This window comes from Poeciliopsis prolifica, unplaced genomic scaffold (genome assembly GCF_027474105.1).
Source record: "Poeciliopsis prolifica strain line A6 unplaced genomic scaffold, Auburn_PproV2 SCAFFOLD035, whole genome shotgun sequence".
NCBI classification, from domain to species: Eukaryota; Metazoa; Chordata; class Actinopteri; order Cyprinodontiformes; family Poeciliidae; genus Poeciliopsis; species Poeciliopsis prolifica.
In genome coordinates, this window is record NW_026562410.1 from 4,284,088 (window position 1) to 4,302,453 (window position 18,366).

General features: G+C 38.3%; 2 protein-coding genes across 3 annotated transcripts; one reads left to right on the top strand and one right to left on the bottom strand.

Moving 5' to 3' along the window:
* Positions 1–1,253: 1,253 nt before the first annotated feature.
* LOC129374272 (transcription factor 7-like 1-A) lies at positions 1,254–6,665 on the bottom strand. Its single transcript, XM_055052604.1, has 8 exons — positions 6,517–6,665; positions 4,748–5,597; positions 3,994–4,058; positions 3,838–3,894; positions 3,567–3,717; positions 2,912–3,019; positions 2,721–2,814; positions 1,254–1,510 (listed from the first exon to the last, which is right to left on the bottom strand). The coding sequence occupies exons 1-8, from the start codon at positions 6,531–6,533 to the stop codon at positions 1,299–1,301; spliced, it is 1,554 nt and encodes a 517-aa protein (XP_054908579.1). The 5' UTR covers positions 6,534–6,665; the 3' UTR covers positions 1,254–1,298.
* A 3,004-nt stretch (positions 6,666–9,669) lies between these two features.
* trappc13 (trafficking protein particle complex subunit 13) lies at positions 9,670–18,255 on the top strand. 2 transcript variants are annotated; one of them, XM_055052367.1, is made up of 13 exons: positions 9,670–9,907; positions 10,265–10,333; positions 12,390–12,489; positions 12,568–12,652; positions 12,737–12,864; positions 13,348–13,420; positions 13,770–13,814; positions 14,118–14,135; positions 16,382–16,515; positions 16,626–16,824; positions 16,925–17,025; positions 17,429–17,576; positions 17,670–18,255. In XM_055052367.1, the coding sequence occupies exons 1-13, from the start codon at positions 9,862–9,864 to the stop codon at positions 17,775–17,777; spliced, it is 1,254 nt and encodes a 417-aa protein (XP_054908342.1). In that variant the 5' UTR covers positions 9,670–9,861; the 3' UTR covers positions 17,778–18,255. The 2 variants fall into 2 exon arrangements, with proteins under 2 accessions (XP_054908342.1, XP_054908343.1); XM_055052368.1 differs by lacking the exon at positions 14,118–14,135.
* The last annotated feature ends 111 nt before the right edge of the window (positions 18,256–18,366 follow it).

An 18,366-nucleotide genomic window follows, 5' to 3' on the forward strand; every position in this document is an offset into this window, starting at 1 on the left:
GATCCACAGGACAGGTTCTATCTGTCCGCGGCTTTTCGCTTTGCCTGTATGCAAACCCTGATGCACTCAAAAGGGTTAAACCTTAGAGATAAAAAAAAAAAAAAAACTAATTGTTGCGCAGTTTGTCCACATCAGGGCACAAAGGTTTCACTATGAGGAAAGCGCATAGTATCATCACTCAAAAGGTTTCGCACCCATTCAACCACAAGAGCTTCGTTAGCTAGCTGCGTTTTTGGAATTGCGAAATTGGAATTTGCTTAATTAGAACACAGCAATTAAACCAATATATATATATATAATATATATATATATATATATATATATTATATATATATATATATATATATATATATATATATATATATATATATATATATTAGTTTTTTTCCTGAAGGTTTTTGTTCGAGGATGCGGTGGTTTTGCCGCTCTATCGAAATTGCCGTATGTTGCAAAACCTCCATAGAAACTATTTTTTTAGCATCAGAAGCCTCCCCAGAGCATTAACCAGAAGTTACTGCTGGCGGAAACGACAAAGAAGGCAACAGGAAGTGTTGGGAGAATGATGGTTTTTTTTCTATCTTATCAAATGAACAAACTCGCTTTTCATGTGTGATCTGTTTGGGGTTTTTTTGTGTCTCTAATTTAATGGATTATATTTTGTGTTTCTGATTTCAGTGTTTGACAGAAACACTGAGATTGTAGAATATTGTCTTTTTCAATGTTAGCACATTTGTATGTTGAGGGTCACTGACCACTGAAAAAAACACAAAATATCACCAAATATATCAGGTGTAGTTTCTAGTCCAAATCCTCTTAGCACCCTTGAAATAAGACAAAATAAGACACATAACATTTTCAGCAAGATTTGTTTTAAGTCAGTAATTCTTGAATATTGATTTTAAAAGGGATAGTTTCACTGGCAGATTAATTTGCTGGAGTTTGCTAACTGTTAAAACACAAACGCTTGTATTTATTGTAAAGGAAAAGAAAAGGTGAAACGCTCTGAATGTCAGCGTGTCGGCTCGGCCTCACCCACATTCTCTTGAGATTCTGCTTTTTGTGTGTATATTTTTTGGAATTGCGAAATTCCAAAAAATATACACACAAAAAGTAACACATAAGAGTATGTTGTTACTCTTATGTGTTCAGTTGAAAAGTCAAACTGATTAATGTGTGGCTCAAGAAAACAGCTTCTGTGACATTGTTAATTTCTTTGTTGGATTGGTATTAAATTATGAAACCAGGCCTTTTAAATGCAAAACAAAACACTTTAATTGTTATAACTAGAAGAGGAGTCTTCAATCAGTCTTCTTTGGGCCCTTGCTGGAGTTGGGCTCTCGCTGGAGTTGGGCTCTCGCTGGAGTTGGGCTCTCGCTGGAGTTGGGCTCTCGCTGGAGTTGGGCTCTCGCTGGAGTTGGGCTCTCGCTGGAGTTGGGCTCTCGGTGGAATTGGGCCGACTGTGAGGCGGAGTCTGGGATTAAGTGGAGAAATGGGACTGGCCTTGGAGTGTCTATGAATTATAAAGAAAAAGGACACAAAGTCAGAGGGAGATAAAACTAGCAAATATGATAACAGTATTTAGGTGTTTGTGTACAAAATGTCACATTTTAAACATGGCAACTCTTTTAATTAGATAATAAAAATAGTTTGAAACTGAAAGATTTCTGAAATCTGGAAACTTGAGCTTTTTCAATGAGAAAAATAGGTTCTTTTTCTGACTGTTAAAAAAAATTGAAGAAAATCTTGAGTTTGTGCTTTGTAAAGTACTTTCTCTGCATATGAAGAGGCTTTTGAATATCTTTTGAATACCTAATAAGAGTTAAATGAACGCTTTTGTGTCTGTTTCACAAACGTATTCACATGACTTAAAGAGAACTAACTATAAAGAGATAGGAAAGTAATTAATTGTTTTATATGTCTTTCTTTTTACCATAAAAAAAACTAAAAAAATATAGCATTCATTTACATTTAGCCCCAGTAGGAAAGCATTTTGTGGAAGCATTTTTCAAGTTAAACTATAGATACAGACTGATTTTTTGTTTTCAGATTTTATTTTTAGTGACTGATTTCAATCAGTCTTGCCACAGATTCTGAGATTTATGCAGGTCTGGGCTTTGACTGGGCCATGTTTCTCTTTTAGTTTTTTTCTCCTGCAGAAAGATGAACCTCAGCTCCAGACTCACTTTTTTTTTTTTTACAACCTCTGACACGTTTTTTTTTTTCCAGGACGGCCCTGAATTTAACTCCATCCATCTTGCTAGAGGAAACCTATACATTCTTCTTCACTAGTAGCATTATGCATGTAGCACTGAACATGTTGGTCACATTCGACAGGCGCACACGTCTTGTCATTTCCTGCATATGGCTGGTGGCAAAATGTAAATGGCATTTCTTATGAATTTCTTTCAAAGGCGGCTTTGTTCTTTTCACTCCTCCGCAAAGGCTTGATTTGTGGAGTGAACAGTTCATGCTTAAGAGTTAAACTCGGGTTTTAAGGGCTGTCAGAGCTCAGTGTGCAAATGAAACCATTTTAATGAAATAAACTGAGGATTGTGTTTGTGAGAAAGCTGGAAAATGTTCAAGAGGCATGAATTTAATAAAATGTATTTACTCAAACTCCACAGAACTGACAGTCATGTTATCCAAAGTGACTCTTTTTGAGCATATTTTATATTTTTATCGTATGAACACATGCAGGGATGAACAGAAATCAGTCTTACAGGCTGTATTGCTGCTGTTGCTGCAGCTGCTGTTGCTGCTGCTGCTGCTGCTGCTGCTGCTGCTCGTCTTAATTTTTGCCCATTTCCTCTTGCCCTAAAAGTGAAATGTATCAGACTTCAGTTGGAAGGATCTAATTCTGGTCTTGGTGTTTTATAAGCATTAAGCTGGTGTTTGAACAGAAAACACGTACATGGTTATCATTGGGGGACCAACCAGGGTGTTGCTGCTGATGGAGCTTTTGTTCCAGTCTGGCCTTCTCAAAATATTTGGCCTTCACCTCGACTGGCAAACTGTTCCACTGTGGAAACACGACAGAACCATGTCAGCACTGAGCAGTGCAGCTGATGCAACACTCACAACCAGGAATATTAAACTATTTGCTTCTTGAGTTTTTCCAATTTGTTTTTTTTACTGCATTTGATTTAGTTTCAGACTCTGCTTTGCTCATGAGGGATCAAGATGAACTTTCATCAATAGATGGTATTATTAGTATTATTATCAATACTTCTGGAAGTTTTACTTTCCTGTTTTTACTTTTTAAGTTGTAACAGAGGTGAACTTGCAGTGGAAAAAGAATACGGCAGATTCAATAAAAAGGAAATCGCAGTTAATCTGTTACAAATAATCAAATGAAGTTTATGCAATTACGTTTATTAAATTGTTATTTTAAATAAATGTAGATTAAGTTTTATTCATTTACATGTAGCAAATTATCTCTTTTTTTGTAAATCAGAGTTACGTTCTCTATTTTTTCCAGTGCAGACTAGACAAAACCACATCATCATGATCTTATATTATCTAACTGGACGCAGTTTTCCTGAAAGTTCAGGATCAGTCTGACTCACCTTTTCTCCCATGACTTTATTCACCATATCACTTCTGTTGGTATTGAGCTCCGACACCACCTGTGGTCTCAGCTCCTTCTGGAAAATCATGAAGGCGTTTGGTGGCTTTTTAACGTAGGGTCGGCCGTCATCCGGCTTGACTCTGACTCGTCTGTAACGAGGTACAGCGGAGAGAGAGAAAAAAGAAAGTAAGAACACAGAAACCTGATCAGCTGAGACGCAACAAGAGATACGAGAACAACTAGAAGGAATCCATTTTTTAAAAAGGTACTTTGAGGTGTTGACATTCAGAGGAGTCTGGACAGCCTTGTACAAGATTTCTCCATTCCTGCACAGAATCACAGTAACAAGATGACTGTGTGGACATACAAACAAAAGCTACACAGGTTTATAGAGTGTGGTTGGTCTTTATATGTGTATTACGTACAGGACTCCAACTGGTTGTAGCGTTACATTTTCAGGTAGATGATGTATGGGTACATCGTGCAGAATCTGAAGGTTAAAAACACAAAATAAGTGTGTTACAACCAGCCACTGGGATTGAAATCGACCCAGCAGGTTACTGGACCCCACAAACCTAATAACATGCAGCAAAATCAGAAATGATGGACTTGGCCGTTTGCAAGTCTCAAATCAACAGTTAGCTGTAACCATTTAGACTAACCATTAAGACAAGTGTCTGAATGGCTTGCTAAGCATTCAGACTAACCATTAAAAACGTTGTCTTAATTGTTAGCTAACAAGTACAATAGTTAACTATTCAGACTAACCTTTAAGATGGTGATCTTAATAGTTAGGACAGTTGTCTTAATGGTTGGCTAACCATTAAAACTAAGTAATGGTTAGTTCTAGCTAATATTATAATGGGGTTTTAGCTTCTTTTTTGCTAATCTTTGATGTTGTTAGCAGCTTAGCGTTAGCTTCTGTTGAGTTTTTTTATGGTTTTAGCGGTTTAGCCTTGCTGTAGCTAAGATGGTCGTTTAGCGAGTTAGCGGTTAATGAACCCAAGTTTTCTAATTAGCTGTTCCCACCACTCGCAAAAACTAGTGATGTAACAGGTTCTTGTATCCAGATGATAAAGATTTTATAGAATTATACAATTATCTGCTGCACTATTAAATAATACTTAATTGACTCGCATATTTAGTGAAGTAAGGCATCTCTCTCTGTCACTGACTCACCGGTCCCTGGCTATCATCGCCCCCTGCCGGCTGGGCAGGAGGTTGGATCGTCATCTGCTGTACGGCAGGCAGTACAAGAAGAGCAGGAGGAGCATGATGGGTAAATGTTGGAGGTGGAGGCCTGAACATGTGATGATGTTGTGCTCCCCGACTGAATGCAGCGTTGGTGTAACTGGTGACCCCTGGTGGAGCACGGATGACAGGCGGATGAGCACGAAGAGGAGCATGATGAGTAAATGTTGGAGGTGGAGGCATGAACATGTGCTCTTGAACTCCACCCTGAGTCAGTACGGTGTTGGTGTGGGACTGTGGTGGAGCAAGCCAGGCAGGCGAAGTGTAAGGTGTCAGTAATAGAGGAGGAGGGAGGAGCTGCTTCTTCCTAAGAAGGTCTTCCATATTGTCTCTGTCGGTCCAGTTTTCGTTTTCAAGCTCCTCTTGCAGGGTCGAGTTCATTTCTTCCTTGAACTTCTTACTAGAGGCAGAGTTCTCTGAATCTTCATCACTCCTTAAACTCTCCGTAAGAAGGCCGTCTACAAACTCCCACGTTTTGAGCACTTCCTTCTTCGTTGTTAGGATTAGGCTGCTCTCTGAGACAGATCTCTCTAAATCCTCCTTATTCCCCGAACTCATCCGGATCACAGAGTAATGACATTCTGTGATTTGTGGAGGAAGAGGACGCGTCGGAAATGAACAAGGAGAGGGGCTGAGCTCCTCCCTAACAAACTGTTCTATATAGTTCCAGTCGTTGTCAGACTTCACCCTCTTCTCTGGCAGGGCGTGGTCGATTTCCTCGGTGAGCTCCTGGGAGGAGACGGAGCTCCTCGAATCTTTGGGCTTCACTGAACTCGGCCTGACATATGAAGATAGAAAGCTGCCATTTAATATCATATTAAATTGCCGTGCTGCAGGCATCATGTTTAAATTATCCACCAAAAACTGTTTTGTTTGTTTGTTTGTTTGTTTTTTTAAGGTATGCAATTACCTTTTGGAATAAAATATATAATCAACTCTTAAGTAAAAAAAATGTTATATTTTCCAGTTTAGTATTTGTGCCAAACTGGCACAAATACTAAACCAGGGGAATAAATAAATGTATTGTTATTGTTGTTGTTGTTTTTATTATTTACTTATTTATTTATGCTCGTCCTCCAAAATACTTACCCACGTTCTACCTATCTACATCTAGACTCTATAAAATGCTTCGAACTCTAATGAGGTCTCACCTTCGAGAAACAACCAACTACAAAATAGTACTTTCTTTTGAAACATCTTCATGTTTTGGAATGGCCTAGTCAAAGTTCAGATCTAAGTTAATCTCACATGAAGACTCTTGAAACTGCTCAGAGATTTGTGGCTGTTGTGTGAAAAATGCTTAAGGTGTACAAATCATTTTTGCAAGGCACCTTTAAATGTGAAACCACATTTGGTGATGAAACTCGTTATGCATGATTAAAAACACGTCTATAAACATGTCTTCTGTGATACCATATTTTATAATGAAGCCTTTATGATGTCTGATTGACATCATAAAGAATCACTGGGAACCTCTGCAGAATCACTGGGAAAACCACATTTAGCTACTGATGGTAGTTTTATTAAACTTAATATTAAGGAGTTTGTTTTCTACACAATTAGGGACTATTGTTGGAAAAAAACAAAAAAACAACTCCACTCTACAATTTCCTGTTGTTATATTGAATTCAGCAGGTTATTTAAATGTTACAGAATTACAAAAAACAATCTCTCTCCCTGTCCCTGTATATACTGACCTGACGTGTTCAGACATGGTCCACTTCTCTCTCCTAACCTGCTCGTTAAAATATTCTTCAGTTTTGTCTCTCCGCTGATTTCTTCGAGCTGTGAGGCTGAAAAGCTGTTCGCTCGACGAAGGCTTGTAGGCAAATGGTGTATCTTTGACTCTGTGATTCAGGTTCTATAGATTGCTTCTTGTGATGTCAGCTCCTTTTGCCACTCTTGTTTCCAAACCCAACATCATTTGTTTTGATTTGAAACTTTAACAGGAAACACACTGCTTAAAAAATTAAAGGGAACACTCAAATAACAGATCCTAGATCTGAATGAATGAAATAAATATGAAAATAATTTCCACCTTTTGTCTACTCCATGTGCACAACAGCAGGTGATATTGATTGTCAATCAGTGTTGCTTTCTAAGTGGACAGTTTGATTTCACAGAAGTTTGATTTACTTGGAGTTATATTGTGTTGTTTGAGTGTTCCCTTTATTTTTTTTTTGAGCAGTATACTTAAAAAAGGAAGCAAACCATAACATTAAGAGCTTAGAATCAGCCATATTAATATTAAATGGCCATTCAACATGGCCATCTTATGGGCCTCTGGTTGTTGTTTTTATTTTCTCCAAAAGTACTCACCGCTGTTAAAACTGGGCTTTCTATGCAAACAAAAAGTTCAGACCACAAGATGGTCTTACTCCCCTCCCGTATATTTTGACAAAAACATTTCCTTTCATTCACTTTTGATTTTAAAAAAGCCTAATTTTAAAACCTGTCTTAGATGTGAAACGTCGCAGACGCATTATGTGACCCAGTGATGCTTTTTGCATATTATCAGACTGTGCCCATATCGCCCCAATGGCTCTGGTGAGGCAGACAAACACTGCGCATCAGTCTTCGCTACATTCAGTGGAGCAGCAGGTAAGAGTTCTCAACTTCAAATATTCGCTTTGTGAGGTTTGTTTCATAGCTTTTAACGGAAGGTACAAATATACACCTGGTGTCATTAATAGCCTCTGATCTGCTTAAATTTCAAAATTAGACAACTGTTCTGTTGTAAAATAAATTTTAAAAAAGTACATATTTATTTATTTGAATCTTTTATTTCTTGTCTTGTAACAAAAAACAAAACATCTAAATGCATTTTTTTTTTTTTTTTGCTTTTAATGTGACAGACCAACAAAGCTGTAGACAATTGTGGTGTGGAAGGAAAATTATGTACACAATTTTGACTTTCTCCTTATTATAATTTATATTATATTTCTTATCTCCAACATGTGTGTGCGCATGTGTGTACACATGCCTGCATATTTTTAAACAATAGAAATGTCTATGTTTGGGATACATACTTTGAAAATAAAGACCATTTCACTTTTAGACGACCAGAAATGTGATTAAATTAAACATTGAACACGTGTGAACATGTCTTGCGTTTTTTATATATATATATATATATATATATATATATATATATATATATATATATATATATATATATATATATATATATATATAAAACTTTATGTCGCAGTATTTGACATGATCAAATCAAGTGTTTTAATGTTTCATGATTCACTGCTGTCAACATTCCCGCCCTGCACAACAGTCCTTCCTGTTATAAAGCACCGGACAACATGGGGAACACGAGCTCTGCCTGCCAGATGAGCAACCACAGCCAGAGGAACGTGCGCGTCTTCATCATGGAGGAGGCTCGGGAGATCGACGCCTTCATCGCTGCGCGGAGCGGCGGCGGCGACGAGGCGCTTCCGGGAACTAAAACGTTTGGCTTCAGGAAGGACGTGAGCTGCGTGCGCGTGCTGGCCTCGCAGACTCAGGAAGTGCCCTGGGAGCCCGCGCGCTTCCTGTCCGTCTTCGTGGAGGACGAGGAGGATGAAAACATCTGCTCCAAGCAGATCATACACAACATGTCGCTGAGTGCTCCAGTCACGGTTCTGCTCTATGACGTGTGATGCACCCACTGTTAACCGCGTGCATGTTGGAAACATAAAATGCTTTTAGAATTGTTTCACACACACACACACACGAATCATAATGACCCTGCTATTTACATATCTTGTGGCACTCCCAGTAAAATGACTTCATTGTGTCCTTTATGTGTCGGCTCAGTCATTATAAAGTTCTACTGACAGTATGCTTGACCAAATACTGCCTGAAGCCATGACTTGAAGCACTGTTGTGAAAGAATGTTTCCACTTTCCATTAGAGTTTTGTCAAAGTGCTTCAGAAATATGAATCATTTACCAGTCTGAAAATGTCACCCAGGCTTCATGCACCTTCTACCGTGTGCAGACAGACACATGTAAGAGAGTTATGACAATGATTGTATAAACAAAGACTCCACAGAGCCAGGAAGTCAACTAAACAGAGCTAAAAAAAATGTAAACCAGAGAAGAGAACAAAACAAACACAGGAAGGATTTGGGGACAAGCAAAACCCAGAAACACACACGATGTCTGATTCCATTACGAGTGCCACACATTTTGCACTGGCTGCTCTCTGGAGAATAAAGACAGGGCTCAATCCGACATTTACACGCTGCATATTTGTCCATCAGGGAGGGCACTGTTTAATCTCCAGTTAGCTGTCAATATTTCAGAAACATAAGCTGAAAACGGACAAATACTGAAAATTGTAGGCATTGTTGGTGGCCTGTTGTGTTGCAACTGCATGCCAATAGATGTCAGTGGAGAGCAGCACTCAGTAAACCTGGCAAGTTTTCTTTGTAACATAAGCAATTAAATGAAATCCGTGACACATAAAATATGTAAATTATTATTATTATTATTAGTAGTAGTAGTAGTGTTAGTAATGGTATGTTTTCCGTCAAGTTCCGACAAGAAATATATGGACCTATTCAAAAGAAATAATTCTTTCAGAAACTAAAAATACTTTATTCATCTCAAAGACAAAAGAAATTTGCTGTAACTCATGTTTTCTTTGAGATACTTTCTTTGAATTGCCATGAAAGAAACATACTTTGCTTTATTGGGTTTTCGTTTGTTTGTTTATATTTTACTAGAAAATATACATGTAGACAGATTTGTACAACACAAAAGGAATGTTAACAACCTTGGCTGGTTACAAAAAGTTAATAATATACTAAATATACAGGCGGTTCAGCAGGCGGTCATGGTTGAGAGAAAGCCAAGTGCGGTGAAATAAAATACAGTAAGAGACTGTGTTTTTGCAGTTCGTATTCTGGCCCGCTAGAGGCAGGGCTCCATCATGAGACGAGGACGAAGAAGAGTTTCACTTCCTGTGGTGTCAAAGTTCGGCAGCTAGCAGATAAACAACCTGTTAGCCTCGCGGCTAATTAGAGGAAACGGGTTTTTTCTGCGAAAATGGATGTAAACCAGGCAAAACAAGAACATTTACTCGCTTTAAAAGGTAATTACAGTTCTAGAACACACACATTATTTTTCCAGAACAAGTTCAGTTGCGAAAAATTATTATTTACATCTTATCAGGGAGTTGTTTGTACTTTCAGGTGCTAGCAGCGCTGGTAGCAGTCTTTGAAATTGTTTAATATAAAGGGAGGTTTTCTGTGACTGTGCTTGAACTAGAAAGTCTACCCGTCATGGCGGGATGCCGAACTCATAAATTTGTTAAAATGGGGTCTGCATAACTTTGCTTGTTAATCAATTAGCTCAAATTATTAGCTCAGAAGACGTTTAGTTCCTCATTTGACCATCAATAGTAACCAGAATGTGTCCCGTCAATAACCCAAACCGCTTTACTTCACAGTGATGCGGCTAACAAAACCGACGCTCTTCACAAACTTACCAGTGACATGTGAAGATCGAGACCTGCCGGGTGAGTCCACAAGAACGAACCGGAGTACAATTTAGTTGTCCTGTTTTGTTGTTATTGCTTAAGATTATTTCTTAACCCAATACATCCGGAATTTTGAAGAGTTGTTCACCTTCATGCAAAGTCAAAACCATGCGAGTCTGACAATTTTTAAAAAATTCAATCAACCGCCGTTTTGGTAAATGTTAGAATCCGACAGTATATTTTTAATTTATCTATTTGGCACAGTTTCACGACAAATGGCTTCTCACGGTACTAAATACAAGATAAACAGGTCCAACTTGCTCCACCTTCAGTCCAGATCGATCCAAGTCACTTCAATGCAATTAATTTTTGGAAAATGGACAAAATAGTCATCTTTTTTGTTGATTGTATCACTTTTGTGCTAGTTTAGTGTTGAAGTAATACATAATAGACTAATCTGATTAATTACAAGTCCTGACTGGCTTCACAAGGCATAATTTAAACTTCTTATGCTTTAAAAATGAGACATTTTGGAGGCATATGCAATCATATGCCTCCAGATTCAATCCAGATTCAAAATTAATTACAGAATTCACTGTTTTAATGCACAAAATCATAATGTTACATCAAAGCTATCTTTGCTACACATACAAATTCTGGGAATCTATTCATAGATTCACCTTTTTTGTAATTTGTAATGTATTTAAGGGATTTTTACAAAAAATAGCCAGATGGGAAATTAAATGTAAAATTTAAAACTGACCCCATTTGTTTCAATAAAAGCACATTTAATGCCTCATCCTGAAATGAACATTTCTTATACCAGAGTTCTCTGGGTAGAATATTGTCACTTTTTAGTCCTTTGAGAGGTTCTCTTGTAGGTGAACCTGTTTTCGTTTTGGAGCAGCAGTACGTGAGTTCAAAGTTCAAACATGAGGAAAACCTTCAAAGTAAAAACATAAACCACGTTAGAACTTGTGTAAGAAGATATTTAGACGGAAGCTAATCTCTAATAAATCGTTCACATTTTTAGTTTCATGGTGCGGATGAAAAGTTTGACTTTCATCCGCCTCGGAGTATTTATTTATTTTCTTCCTTTGAGTGAAGTGCAGCTTTCCGCGGCACACTGGTAACTGGACGCCGCAGAAACCATAAATCTTATTGACATTTGTGGGCAGCGTCTCTATTTTTATAAGTAGCAGTGAAGTGAAAGTGTATGTGCAACTGGCCAAAGAGGCATTTGACACCAACACTACCAAGCCTTCCATTTGTTAATGTTTTCACTTGTAATATCTTCCGATTTAGACCAATTTGGGGATGACCTTGTGGATAATATAACGACAGATGGTAACTTAATTACATCAATAGCAATGTAATTGAAAAAGACAACTTTTCTGTGGCTCTGCAGAACATTCTGAAGAACGAGACAGTTTCATAACTGATTTCTAGATTTTGATATTTAGTTTTGTTGGCATTCAAGATGCAACATTTGCTTAATAGTGTTAATGCACTTTTATTAATTGTTAGTAATCAATAAAAGTGGATACACTTTGATGAACAAGCTCACCATCTTTCCTCACTGCTTGATCAATAAATAAAAATAGAATGAAAAAATGTCACCCTAGTTGATATTTTTAAAAGCCTTCATAAATCTCTCATACAAAGTTGGATGATGCACAGTTGGCTCTACAGTTTTTAAAATCTTCTGCATAATTGCCACAATACGTAACGCTGAGGTTACAGTCAATATACCCTAATACTGCCAAAAACTTTTTTCCTTGATAAAACTGAAGCTACTGTCTTATCATGTATGACAGCATATTAAAGTATTTCATATGCCAAAGGAAATCCAGGTGATTTGTGGGACATGATGTTGTGTTCCACCCTTGAAGTTTGTTTGTTGCTTTTGACCCATACTGGTTAGTATGGTGCATGTTTACTGGGATGTACAGTGTGTAAATCAATGTTCTGACATACTAAAACGAGATATGTTAACTTAGCTGGATTTAAGACTCAACTAACTGTCAACAAATGAAATTTAAATGCTCTGAGTGCCACCAACTGGTCAGATTTAAACCCGGTTGTGTCCTCACAGGGGATTTGTTCGCTCAACTCATGAGAGAAGACCCTTCCACCATCAAAGGAGCAGAGACGCTAATGCTGGGAGAAATGCTTACTTTACCACAGAACTTTGGGTAATGCAAGGTTTTCTCGCGGTGCTTTTGATTGGAACGCAAATTCGTTTAACCCATTCCCATCTATGTACGCCTTAGGAATATTTTCCTTGGCGAGACCTTCTCTAGTTACATCAGCGTGCATAACGACAGCAACCAGGTGGTGAAAGACATTCTCGTGAAGGTACTGTAACTCTTCCACGGTGGCCCCGAAGCCTTTCATCGTTGCTTTTTGCGTTTTCGTGACGCGCTGCGTTGCTCACAACAGGCCGACCTGCAGACGAGCTCACAGAGGCTCAACCTGTCGGCGTCGAATTCGGCGGTAGCTGAGCTCAAACCTGAGTGCTGCATTGACGACGTCATTCACCATGAAGTTAAAGAAATCGGCACCCACATGTGAGTCTGTTTCACTAAACTCCACGTGTTACATTTGTTTCAACCAAATCGGAGGATATGGCGCCTTTAAGAGTGTTTGTGCCTTGTAAAATGTAGTTTCTAGGAAAACTACACTTTCTTCACTTCTGATACCGATATCTGAGGTTTAGTAGCAGTGTTTGCTTGTTGTGCTGTATCTTGGATATTGAAGATCTCTCCCAGTTCCAGTCTAAATTGTTCTATGCAAAACTAAAGATTGTTGGTCTTTGAGAGGATGAATTCGAAAATGCTCTTAAAACAGCAATATTATTGTTCATCGCAATATTTGCTGAGATAATTTATCATCCATTAAAAATTGCCATCATGACACGCCAAGACCTGTCACCGATACACGATCTAGAATTTTAATTCAACGTTTGGACCGATACAGGCATCGGTATCTGATTGCTGCTTTCTGGGATAAACCATGCTAACTTTGTCACTTGCTTCTCTTCCCACCCACAGCTTGGTGTGCGCCGTCAGCTACACCTCTCAGTTCGGGGAAAAACTCTATTTTCGGAAGTTCTTCAAATTCCAGGTGAGATATATTTGAACATTCTCGTCAGCTGGCAGTGATGAGATCATGCGCGGCTTTGGAGGAGACTCGAGAAATGCCACAGACCTGCAACAGTGCAAATGCAATTACCCTTACCCACCCCAGGAACCGCCCTGCTAGCAGTCATCTGCCCTCACTTTGGGAATGAGCTGCAGTCTTGCTCTCTTCTTTGTAGTGTAATTTCCTTAAGTCTCAACAATGAGTCGGACTCAGTTCGATTGTTTTTCTCGCTGAACATCCTTTTGTTGTTGTCGTTTCGTTCTTCTCCGCCCGAATGGAAGCGCAGTGCGATAAAGCGTCAGTGTTTAGTTTCCAATCTATTCTCAATCAGGTTTTGAAGCCGCTGGACGTGAAGACAAAGTTCTACAACGCAGAGGTGAGTGCCACCCACCATCTCTGTCACTCACCATGCTTTCTGTCATATTTCATGCATTAGTTCGGAACATATTTTCAGCTTCTCCTAGAACTGGTTAGCTTTGGATTAGCTCTACTTAAAAACCCTTGGAAATGCCAAATCTGGATTTTCTTTTTTAAGTAGAGACCTGATTTTTTTACTTTTCCTCATTTTTGTAGCTTTTTTTTAAATATATATATATGTTCAACTGCATATATTCATTGTCACCAACTTTTTGCATGTAACCTCATTCATTATGTCTTGTACTTTTATTTTCTCCATTAGAGTGACCTCAGTTCTGTGGTAATTCCTTCTTCTGTTCTCATTAGCTTCTCTTAATCCTCACCGGTCCTGCAGGACCGTCGTCTTTCCGAGCCCACAGAAAGGCGCCAATTGAAAGAATGGAGAATGAAATCAGTGTTGAGGCCAACCTTTTACATTAATAATTTAGAAAAAAAAACGTCAACACCCATTGTTTTTTCTGTTACCCTTTCTGTGGATGCTCATGCTTTCTTGCACTTTCTCTGCACAGGGGTTGAAGTTAAAGCTGACGTTTGTGGTGTTGGGTTGTTATGGATTGATTACATATCAAATAACTGGAAAAAAATACAATTTTGATTATTCTACATGGGAATGATTTCAGTATGTCCACAAAGCAAATCTGAATCCTGTAGCATTTTTGGATTCTTTTCGGTAAACCGTGACGGTTTCTTCAGAAACGGCTCTGCATGCATCGGACTCTGATTTTTTTTTTTTTTTTAATAATGAATTAATTCGAAGTGGTTCACAGTCAGATCCTCTGTTTTGAATTGCAGGCATGATCTAATCTCTGCTTTTTTTCTAAATGAACTTCACTGTTGCACAGAGGTTGCACACGCAAAGTGACAACCGGACGCCAGTCCTGCTGCTCCCAAAGCATCAACTGCACCGCCATAAAAAAAACCCCAAAAAAAACCCCACAATCCTTTATAAGCAGCGTTTTGAGAAAACATCCCTTGTATTTTTTTTTCTTTTGAATGAAGTTCAGTGAACGTTATTTGTTAATTTTGATGTTTTTCTCTATTCTCCTTTTGCAATTGTGAAACCCAGTCTTACAGCAAATGCTACTCCTAAAACAAGTAAGAAATCAGCGTCTGCCTGAGCTTAGAAATATGAATCCGGCTAGTTTCAGCTCCTCTAGAGTAACAAAAGCACAATAAAAATGGAGTTCAGAAATTTTTGCTTGCTTTTAGTATTTGTCGGATCTGGTTAAGTATTTAGAGGGAAGGAATATGAGGGAATCTTCAACTTTCTGAGATCCATTTCTAATTCTGCCACCTGAAAGATAAACGTGTTTATAAAACAAATATTTTTACTCTGATCTTTATTCAATTTCCATCAGTTTTCTTCATATAGACACAAGAAAATCTATTGAGAAACATTCTTCAAACAGCTAAAAAAAAAAAAAGAAAATGATTATTTAACGAGAATACATGAGAATGAAAAATAAACTCAATCTAAATATATCGCAATCAACCCAGATTTACTGATTGGTAAGGCTGGTTATCAGTTTCCTGAAACATCCTGTGAGTTTTAATCTTCTTGTATGCAACCTCATCATTGCAGTTTATATTGTTTTACTTGCACAACATAAACTGCATTAAATAAGTTTTAAAAAAGAAATATTGTGCCAGCAAACAAAATGTCGCCAAATATTTGATGCTTTGGGAGCCGTAACCTGCGTATGAGGTGATCGCCATCACTGTGCAGCCTCTCCTTTTCATGCAGCTCAGCACTTGTCACTAACAATAAATAAATAAGGTACACTGAGCAAATATGATAGAATATGATACATAGTTCTGTTTGGTCACTGGGTCAGGTTTATAAATATTTTCTGAATGACCCTCACATCACCTTAAGACCAGCTCAAAGGATAGATTCGCATTTTTTATTGCAAAAATCACACATCAAAGAAAGCTTTTCTTGATTTTCTACCCAAAATCGCCAGGAACAAAAATCATGACATTTATGCACAAATCAAATGAAGCTCATATCACACAGGGATATCACAAACTTAAGCTTTGATATTGCGGAATGGCATGTTTTTTCTGGATTTGCTTCTCGAACAGTAAAAGCGATTTGCTTTTTTTTTTTTTTTGGAAGATTGAAATTGCTTGCTTGACTCAGGTGAACTTAAAAAAAAAAAAAAACGTTGTTATTGAGGGTTATACCCTTTACCTCATAAAATAAGCCTTAACCAATCATGTCTAATAAAGGCAAGAGGAAAATTATTTAACGCGCTGGAGATGCACAGATAAATATGTTGACCCATTTTCAGCGGTGGGACATTTCCTCAATATATTTCTTGTGGCTCCTGGAATTCACGTTTTTTTTTTTTTGTTTTTTTTTTTAGTGGTATTGAAAAATGGGAACTTATCCTTTGAGATAGGAAGTTCATGCTAAAGCTAAACTTACGAAGCTAATGCGTTGCTCAGTTCACCTGGAACAATGTGTCACTTTCTGGCTACAGGGAAAACTCAGTGTGAACTTCCAAACCTTCTCTGTTCCAGACAGATGAAGTGTTTCTGGAAGCCCAGATCCAGAACATCACCACCTCTCCGATGTTCATGGAGAAAGTATCTCTAGAACCCTCCATGATGTACAACGTCACAGAGCTCAACTCTGTCGCGTCTGGGGACGAAGGGTAAAAACACCCGCTCTTTTTCTCCTGAGTACAAAAACCAAAAAAAAACACAACAACAAAGAAACAGCGGAAGTATCTTGAATGCTCACTAGTGGTTTATGGCCCGACAGAGAGTCCACGTTTGGCAAAATGTCCTACCTGCAGCCGATGGACACGCGGCAGTACCTGTACTGCCTGAAGCCGAAGCCGGAGTACGCGGAGAAGGCCGGCGTCATCAAGGGCGTGACCGTGATCGGGAAGCTGGACATCGTGTGGAAGACTAACCTGGGGGAGAGAGGGAGGCTGCAGACCAGTCAGCTCCAGAGAATGGTACCAGACTATCCCCCTTTATGGTTCCCATCTCGCCCATATGTGGACCATTGTACTCTGTCATTTCTCTCTGTTTCACTCCTGTGTGTTTGTCCTCCAGGCTCCTGGATACGGAGACATCAGGCTGTCTTTGGAGGTGATCCCTGACACTGTAAACCTTGAAGAACCCTTTGACATCGTCTGTAAAATCACCAACTGCAGGTGCATAAGATCTTCCATAACCCTCATAATAACTTATTGAATGTAGTGAAAGTTATTCCAGTTTGGTGATTGGGTGACTTGATCTGTAAGTCACTCCATCAGATGGACCAAAATATAAACTTATGAAGAAGCTTTTGTATCGTAAAGGCCAAAATGAAAAGTATTCAAATAAATAATAAAATTACAAAATAAAATCAGGCAAAAGAAAACTCCTAAAAGTATTTATTTTCTCAAAAAATTACTAAATGTAATTAAGTGAATGTAACTAGTTACTAGCCAACTTAGATTCTTTTTTTTAACGTTTTTGTCACAATTAAGTACATTTTCAACAAAGAAATTCCTGACGCTTTTTCTCAACTCGCTACGACCCAAAAGTCTCAGCCGACATCCTCCCTTGTTGCAGTGAAAGAACCATGGACCTGGTGATGGAGATGTGCAACATGAGGTCCATCCACTGGTGTGGGATATCAGGGCGGCAGCTGGGGAAACTCACCCCCGGTGCCTCCCTCTCGCTGCCGCTCACCGTCTTCTCCTCCGAGCAGGGACTGCAGGTACCACCCACACTTCCTGAAGCAACATTAGAATCCCGATTGTTTTTTGTTGGCTTTTTTTCGTCATCTCATGTTTTCTTTCATTTGTTTCAGAGCATTTCTGGACTGAGACTCACTGACACATTTCTAAAGCGGACATATGAATATGACGACATCGCACAAGTGTGCGTGGTGTGTCCGTTTATGAGCAACGAGTGCTAGATGTTTTATCAGCCGTTTTTTGCATTAATGGATATGAATGGACCAACTATGGAATTCTGCACTAATATTTCTTTTTTTTTTTGCTCCAACTCAATGGGATGATTCTGTATTTTAGAAGAATTGTGAATAATATAAATTGTGTCCTTGGACAATAATCATGTAAATGTGTGTAAGCTAATAAATTCTCTGTAAACTTTGAATCCTCTACCAATGCTAACACTTACAATGTTATGATGCTCTGGATTTTTGCTATAAAACTGTTAAGACATCCATAAACGTATTTAATGTTCAGCCTATTTTCTTCATTTTGAATTAGCATTCATTCTTATTCATGTGTAAATTGAGACACACTTCTATAAGGAGAAACTTCAATGCAGAAGATGATCAAATACAATAATAATCTTAAACTTAGCTTCCAATTATTTTTAAATGATCCTAATGCAGTTGGGGGAAACATTAATATATGTCCTTAAAAACCGCTGTGCATTGTTGACTTTATAAGACAACTGATTTTAGTGACATAGTGGGTGTAAAATATTGAGTAAAATGTTGTGGTACATGACTGGCTTTATTTACATTTAACTTTAAG